The sequence below is a fragment of the Lycium ferocissimum genome, chromosome 10 (assembly GCF_029784015.1).
Source record: "Lycium ferocissimum isolate CSIRO_LF1 chromosome 10, AGI_CSIRO_Lferr_CH_V1, whole genome shotgun sequence".
Classification (NCBI taxonomy): domain Eukaryota; kingdom Viridiplantae; phylum Streptophyta; class Magnoliopsida; order Solanales; family Solanaceae; genus Lycium; species Lycium ferocissimum.
Window position 1 is genome coordinate 10,622,459 of NC_081351.1, and position 8,740 is coordinate 10,631,198.

Genomic DNA, 8,740 nt, shown 5'->3' on the forward strand with positions numbered 1-8,740 from the left:
AAAGAAAGAAAGAAAATTGCTTACTTTTTATACTAAAAACATTTTTGTAACGACCCGTTTGGTCGTTATTGCACTTTCGACCCATTTACCCTCGTTGACCCTTCCCTGAGCCTTGTTAGTATGATTTTGATCCGCGGGGATGGGTGATACGTTTCCTGAGGTAGTCAGGCGAGTTTTATGATGACTTATGTGAAATAGAGCCTTAAAGTGAAAACGTTTGACCAATAGTTGATTTTTGGGTAAACAGACTTTTTGCAAAAATCTGTCAATTCCGAGTGGTTTGGATGATCGATTATGACTTGGTGGGATGTTCAGTTCGGTTTTCTAGACACTCAGGAGCGTTTTGGGTTATTGGTTGGAAAGTTGGTCTTAGGCCATTGGGTGTTGACCTGGTCAATTAGACCTCCGTTGGAGGTTCCGAGACTACGAGTGAGTCCGTAGTGTATTTTTATGTATGATTGCATGTTTGGTTTGTATCTGGGAGTTCTCGGGTGATTGTTTGATTTGGGATTGAGTTTGTGAAAAACTAGGATTATTCTGGTGTTTAGTGTCCACCGTAGCGGCATCATTTGCTCAGTAGCGGTCCCGCTGTAGCGAGGATTGGCCATTATGGCGAGTGTGAGGAGTTCATGGTGAGTCACCACAGCTGATGGGGATCCATTGTGGCGGACTTGTGATAGCAAGAGGATGGCCGCTGTGGCGAGCCAGCTGCAGTAGGCGGCCAACCGTTGTAGCGAGCGTCGGGGACCAGAATCCTATTTATTGCCTAGTTAAAACCCTTCATTTCCTATCCCTTCATTTATTGTTCCTAAGCACCTCTGAGGCAATTTGAGGAGGTTTCAACTAGATTTCTCTTGAGGGTAAGTTCTCTAACCTAGATTTCATTCATTTACTTTCCTTAAGCATGAATCCTTGATAGAAAATCAACAGAACTTAAGAAGGAAGATAGATTTTGATGTTCCTTTAATTATTTGAGTTTTAGCCTTTCTAAATGAGATTTGTTGGTGGATTTGACTAATCTAAGCATGGAATTGGATAAATTAGTGACTAATAGGCTTGAATCTTCCATTTGTGTTGATGAGTTGAAAGATTGAAAGTAGGGTTTATACCCAATTTGGGGATTTTGACTTGAATGGTGAAATTGATCTATTATTGAGGTAATTTAGCAATTGAAGAGTAGAATTGAACTTCTAGAACGTTGAATTACCAATTTCGCCCTTGAGATTTCCGTTTTACCCTTATGGGCCCATTTCCCCCCTTTTCCATAGTTGATTCGGATTTGAGCGAAGTATAGCAATATGGGTATCATTGTTTTGTTTTTTAATTTCTAACTTAGAATTCGATGATGGATAGACTTTGAGTACTTGGAGGCTCTCTGGAAAGTCAAGGCGAAGATTTGATTGTTTGTGGCTCCTGCTCAGATACCAGGTAACTTACGGCTTACCTTATGGTTAGACTTCCATTAGCAAAGCATATGTAGAATTAGTGATTGTCAGAGAAAGCATTTTACGCCCTCGGGTATGAAGTTGGGATGGATTACCTAGGTTGGTACTGTTGTTTGACTGTGGGCTTGTCCCCTTGTTGTGATCTATTAGCTTGTTGCCACGTGCGTGATATTAGACTTGATACTTAGTCGTCTTATCATGATTGTGAAACTGTTATCTCTCATTTATTGGGTATTGTCTTATAAAGAGGAAGGATGTGATTTATTCGTGATATTGTGATATGTGTCCATGATTGGCACGATTGGTATTGATAGATTCTTATTGGCATTAATATCATTCATGCATGCATACTCATATACTTGGATTGGGTTGCGCGCCGCAACATATATATACATATATTTAATCGGGTTTCATATTCCGCAACATCTATTGCACCGGGTTGCTCGTTTCGCAATATATTTATATATATATTTATTAGATTGGGCTGGACGCGGCAAGAGGTACATGGACTTCGCGGGTCCTCCATGGGTCATGACTATCGAGGCGTGGAGGTATTCCGCCTGAAGCATGTGTGTACGATCATTGCATTGGCAATTACATATCATTGCATTGCATTGCACTCATTATCATCCTCTCATTTTACATCTATCGATCGAATTTGTTGGTTGTGCTGGTGTTTGTGGTTGTTCTGAGGAATTATGGGAAACTTGGCAGATTTGTGTTTTGGTTCTTCACCATTGGCTATGATTCGGCTATTTGATCTTTTTGTACTTGAGTTCTTATTCTTGAAATGTGTTATGTCTATACTTGATTGTGAGCATGCCCATTCTTCAGTCTCTTCCTTTATATATGTTAACTAATTGTTGTCGGCCTATTATGCCTACTCAGTACGTGTTGTTTGTACTGATGCTACCTTGTTACACTCCTTTTCGGGGTGTAGAGTTTGAGATAGGATCCACTCCAGGCCCTCGTGAGTGAACCCCGAGGCAGTTCCAGAGGAGACTTAGGGTGCGCCACTGCCAGATCTGTAGCCCGAGTTTCCATTCCTCATTATATCTGTCTTTTACTTTCCGGACAATATTTCTTATCTTGTTATGAGACTTGTATGGCAATATTCAGATATTTGTACTTATTGGTTTAGACTTATGTAGGGAGTAGTAGCTCTTGTACTGATACAGACCAGATGCCTTGGGTAAATTATGTATTTCCGCACTTATTACTCTTATATGATATTTGAGACTTATTAGCATTTATATTATTCTTCCGCATTGATAGATTGTATGTTAGGTAAGGGAAGGGTTCGCCCACCAGGGGAGCGGGTGTGGGTGCCCGGACGCTAAGCATATTTGGGTCGTGACAAATTGGTATCAGAGCCCTAGGTTACCCGATCTATAAGTACAAAAGCATGTCTAATACAGCATTGCGGATCGGTACTGTTACGGTTCACTTTTACACAGGTTAAGGCATAAAAGTTACTACGAGGTTGTTGGTGCTCTAATAGGATTTTAGTAATTTTAAAGTCGCCACCTAATTTATTAAAGGAAACTACGAAAACCGGTAAAAGATTTTTCAAGCAAGAGAGAAATCTTTTTGGTACCAAAGTTCGAGATAAGGGTTCTGGTGATTCCCTAGAAAAGGTTTTACGCACCCTAGTATTAAAGATCCGTAGAATATGGTTGACCTACGAGCTTCAATATGTGATTAATGTACTTATTTGTTTAAAAATGTTCAACTTTCCGCAAAATGTCATTTTTTGTTCATATCATAATTTCGAGAAAAAATCAGCAAAAAGTCCCCTTATAAAAGGGGTTTTTGGGTTTGAAAATCCACGTAAGTGTTCAACTCACTTTATTCCTAGGACTAGGACACACCCGATTTCTCTGAAGTAGAGTCACTACTATTCTAGTCCTAATAAGATGAGTTTAGTTTTTACGGTTTTTTTTTTTTTTTTTTGTATAAGAAAATATGGAGTATTCTCCTATATATATATATATATATATATATATATATATATATATATATATATATATATATATATATATATAGAAAAAGGAAAGTTTTGTTAAGTCCGGTTTAATCATTTTCTGACCCATAAAGGTCAAACCATATTCCAAGTCCAAAGTCCATCATACCTCAATCTTGGTCCAAAAATATTCCTCTTATTTCAGTCCGTGTAATGTTGAGCTTCCAGGCCCAACGTCCTTTTTCAGAAATGTATCCAAGTAAGAAGTTCAAGTGATCCAAATTTAGTGTTGGGCTTCTAGGCCCAAATGTCTCTTTTTGCTCTTGGTCCACAATTCTTTGGCCCAAATAATCTCCAAATCCTTTTTAAGTCAAAAAAAAAAAAAAAAAAAAAAAGCAGTCCGTTTTTATCCCCAAACAAGATCAAAACCTTAACATTACCAAAACCCCAGATTTTTCTCAAAGTATTTAGGGCGTTGTTTTTATAAAAATAAAATAATTCCACCATTTAAACAATATTAGGCTACTTCTTGAATTTCATTTTTTCTGTAAGCAGTCCGGTTTCATCAGTGGGCTTAAGGCCCAAAACAGTCCAATTATTTCAAGATGCTAATTTTTCACAAAAAGGGCAGAAGGCCCAAACCCCTTTACCACTTAATCAATTTTGGAATCATTTTGCCCTTATTTAAAACACTAGTCCAGTTTTAAACTTAGTTAAAAATTGGATTAGGTTCTATTTCATGCAAAGATTTAAGTTATTCGAACTTTGAAAAAATGTTTAGGCGACTTTCCTAAAACTCTAAGCGTTGTCCTAAGTTCTAGCATATATAGGGGTTCCAATATACAAGTGTTGTTTACATATACAACATATATACAAGCAAGATATATATAATGCAAAGTAGGAGTGAAGCAAGGTAAATTTCAACTTATGGGCCTACCCAAGCCCATCAGTGTCATTTTCACCCATGAATGTGCTTTCAACATATTAGGTTCCATTTTTCTCCATCGAACTCGATAAAAGAAGGCAGTTGGGCCTCTGGCCCAACAAGTTTCATGCAAGGATGCAGCCCAAACAATGATGTTTTATGCGAACAAAGAAGAAAGGGAAATATGGATTAGAAAGCAACTAAACTGAGGTTTAATGAAGGCAAAGCTTTGTGTAATAAATACATATAAGTCATATGATTCTAAAGATCTACTACATTTGATGAAATAGAAACTCGACTAAACATACACACCCACATGGACTGAAACAGCAAAGAACAAGCCCAGAATGCAAATAACTGTAGGCCCTGATCTTAAGGCCCACATAGACTGAAATAGCACAGAAAGCAGGCCCAAAACTGAAATAAAGTAAACAGGCCCATAGGGTGATTTTCTTAAATAGAAACAGGCAATGCCACACGAATAAGTATACACACCTATCAACTATATACCATTGATCTACACACCCATGGAGATACTGAAACAGCCCAAAAAGGAAAGCTTTCACCCTTTTGTTCCTGATGCCGCACAAGATTCAAGGGGTTTCCAGGAACCCACCCCAGACATGGCAGACACCAGGGAAGGTTTAAGCTTAATCCCCGAGTGCTATTTTGCCTCTCCATTTATGTGTTAAGTTCATAGTATGTAAGAGAGGGAGTGTTCAAGATTTGTATACTAAACTTACAATAAGAAACTAGATACAATTATCCAAACACACAATATACAATCACATACTTAATCAATTAAATTAACATGGCACAAAGGTCTGGCCCAGAACACATATGGCCCAACTGGACCGAAACTTAAAAGAAATGAAGAAAGTGGAAGGCCCAAACTCCAGTCATAAAAGAGAGTAGCAGAGGAAAGCAAATGGAGGCCCAATATGTTAGAACAAGTAAAAGACCAAGTGATACGCTCAAATTACACCTTTTATTGGCATAACGCGGACGTTGTCAAATATAGTAACCCAACAAGGTTGGGGTCGAATCCCATAGAAAACAATATGTAGGCATTTAAGCAGATTAGGAATTATCACCAACAATAGCTAGGCCGAACGCATCAATGGTGGTTTTTAGATATGGTTTTGATAAAATATGAAAATATTAAATCTAATCTAGAAAGCAAGTAAATTGATCAATGACCACAAGAATGGAATAAAGGAAAATACTTCTCAAGTAACGATCCAATATATTTCACGAATTACAGATAATGGTAATATTATGTTAATTAGCCTCAGATAATGACTCTAAATTAACTTCTCCCGAAGATTAACTAGACTACCTAATTGAATATCCCTAAAGCAATTAGGAGCATTAAGAACTCCCGACTATGGCTACAAGTGGTATCGCCTATTCCTAGGTCAATTTCCATTAGATGGGGTTTAACGCCCCAAATTCATGTTAATTATTCTATCCCAACCCCGTTCTTCCTTTTTCGAATTTCAAACAAAGTAAATGGGCGAGTCCTAAAGTAAATGGGCAAGTCCTAGGGTTAGCTATTCCCTTGAGAAACGTTGAAGAATAAGAATATTTAAAATAACAATAACTTACTTGATTAAAAATAATGTCGATCAATAAATAAGCACAACAAGAGTTTCAACCTCAATTGTCACCAAGAAATTCCCATAAACAAGGTTTGAATAAAAGAAAGAAAATATACGTAGGAACCCTAGCCTCCAAACTTGTGTTTTATGCCAAAGATAATTTTACAATGCTCCCAGTTGGCTTTTAAATGAACTGGAATAGAAAAAATCATCAAAATCCAAGTTCTGCTCACTGGGCCTGAAGACCTTCAGTGCGAACGCACCACGTGGTAGTGCAAACGCGCTACGTGGCAGTGCGATCGTGTGTATGACGTTAGCACCACTTCTCTTCTTCAGCGCGATCGCGTGACACACTCGCGCTAACGCGTAGAGACACTGAAGTGCGTGGACGCGAACGCGTGACATACCTGTCCGAAGACGTAGGCTAAATTTCCAACAAAATTTCCAGAATCTCCAGTTTTTCCAGTGATCAACTCTTTTTCCTCTTTTTCGCTTGTTTTCCACACTTAGGCTCTAGGGACCTCGTATTACCTGAAATATAATGAAAACCACGTAAAATCACATAGACTTGCTTAAAAACAAGTAAAACTTATAGCCGAAAAGCATCGATTGTGGTGTAAAATCACGCCACATCACCAGGCCCAACTGAGTACTGGTTAAGGCAAAAGAAAAATTCCTAACTCATATGGGTGATATACCTCACTTATACTAAATATACAAATCCTTGTATACCAGAGGCACATCAAGCTGTGTATACCTGGTATATTGGGGCATATCCCCAGCTCAAGGCACAAGTATAAATGACACATAGCAGGTAAAAGTAGGATTTTCATGGTTGTCACTCAATTCACATATAACAAACCAAGCCAGTATACATCCAGGATTCCATAGAGAAAAGGAATGCCAATATTTCCAACTTACAGTTACTATTTAGACAAACAAGACCTTCTTAACATGGGCAAAGTCTTTATCCTCCCAAAATATGACATACAGTTATCAAGGGACATGTTTTTTTTTTTTTTTTTTTGGTTACCATATGTCAAGTATTGATCTTCAAAACAGACTTAACTTATACTTACCTTAAACATAGCAACAAACCACAAAGAAAGGCATGATTTAAAATCCAATTTCACAGAGTGTACTGGGCCGATCCTTTAACATGTTTACTAATGATTAGTTGATTGCTTGAGGTTCCTTATTATCATGTATACGACTTATTTATCCTGACAATTTCCAAACAAATAGACTAGTGACCAAATAATACCAAATGAAACTCATGACTAATTCAAAACACTTAGAATTGTACAAAAAATGGAACTAACTCCTTTAACAAGCTTGAATAGTTAGACAGTTCACGAGGACAATTTAGAGCTTTCAAGGAACCACATTTTATATTCAAAATCACACAGAGGCATAAACAGACAAGAGGATTAAATTAAAATGGGCCAGTATACCTTTCTAACAAAAAGATTCTACCAATGAACCGCAAAGACTCAAGTTTAGCAAAGATACATGAAGACTAGACAAAACACAGAACTAAAGCAAATAATTGTAACATGGTTTCTGACCAACTAGATAAGGGGCTAACCAAATAACAGAGATACTAAACAAGTTTTAAACAGTTCAAACCATACTTAAACTCAGTAAGGCCAGTAACAAGATCAAGGTAGCCTGGACACTCAATACTAATAGGCTTAAACTATTTTTAGTGCCATTATTACATTTAGCCAAAGTATAGGGCCTTATCTATTAGTTAGCCAAATCAGGCTACAAACAAGACCATACTAAAGGGGACAATATGCAAAGACAACTAAACTATTTTTAAAATTAATAATGCCTAAATCAGGTTATTACCACCCTGACAATCAACTTAGCTGAACCACACATAAGGCATCTCTAACTACGCAGATTAAACTAGACCAACCATATAAAACATGATCAATCAAACAAGCTGAACTAACATATAAGCATGCCTAATTAAGACAGATTAAGCCAAGACTCATATAACTAATGTACTTAACGTAACAAACTAAACTAGGCTAGCATATATAAACATGTTTAATTAAGAAGCACAACCACCTCAGGTTTTAACAACTACAAATAGCACATTTCTTTAAAACAAGCATGACCTAGATGAGATCTAGGCATATTAATCAGGTTCAAAACATATCCCCAAATGACACAATTTTTAGCCTTCTTAAGATTAAACAAACAGCTTGATGTAGAACCAGTTGGTATTACACAACAATAGCTAATTAATTTGTTAATAGAGTTATGTCCAATAGTTATAGCATTCTATCACACTTGTCTAGCACACCTCTTGATCTCATGGACATGATTCAAAAAATAATCTCATATAAACTCTAATAACACACAACTTTATACTACCATAAAGAATCTATTCGAGGGGGAGATGAGAGATATTTTGTTCCACCACAGAAAATTATTTGATTCTTGTCTTTCAAAAAAATTCCACGACATACCCGAACAATCATTTATAGGATTTAATGATTCCTAACAACGGATTCATCTCTTTCGCTATCTGCATTTCGTATGGTTATTTGCTTTGGTAATAAGGTAATAAAAAGAATAATGAATAGAAAAGAATAATGGTTTGGGTCGTGTATCTACGTCCAATCTACGGTAGAAGAGAAGGTTCCATCGGAACAATTATTTATTTCAGTTCAGGGTTCCTCGTCTCTTTTTTTTTTTTTCAAAAAGAATAAAAAAAGGGGGAGGGTGTGGGGAGAAATGACAAGAAGATATTGGAACATAAATTTGGAAGAGATGATGGAGGCAGGAGTTC

The 8,740-nt window shown here is 37.0% G+C and overlaps 1 protein-coding gene across 1 annotated transcript in view; it reads left to right on the forward strand.

The window, feature by feature from the left end:
* The first annotated feature begins 8,335 nt into the window (after positions 1–8,335).
* LOC132032429 (small ribosomal subunit protein uS2c) overlaps positions 8,336–8,740 on the forward strand; it is a 2,226-nt gene continuing 1,821 nt past the window's right edge. Inside the window, exon 1 of the mRNA XM_059422054.1 lies at positions 8,336–8,740. This exon is cut by the window's right edge and continues 1,821 nt beyond it. Coding sequence (XP_059278037.1) covers positions 8,686–8,740 — 55 coding nt within the window. The 5' untranslated portion in view covers positions 8,336–8,685.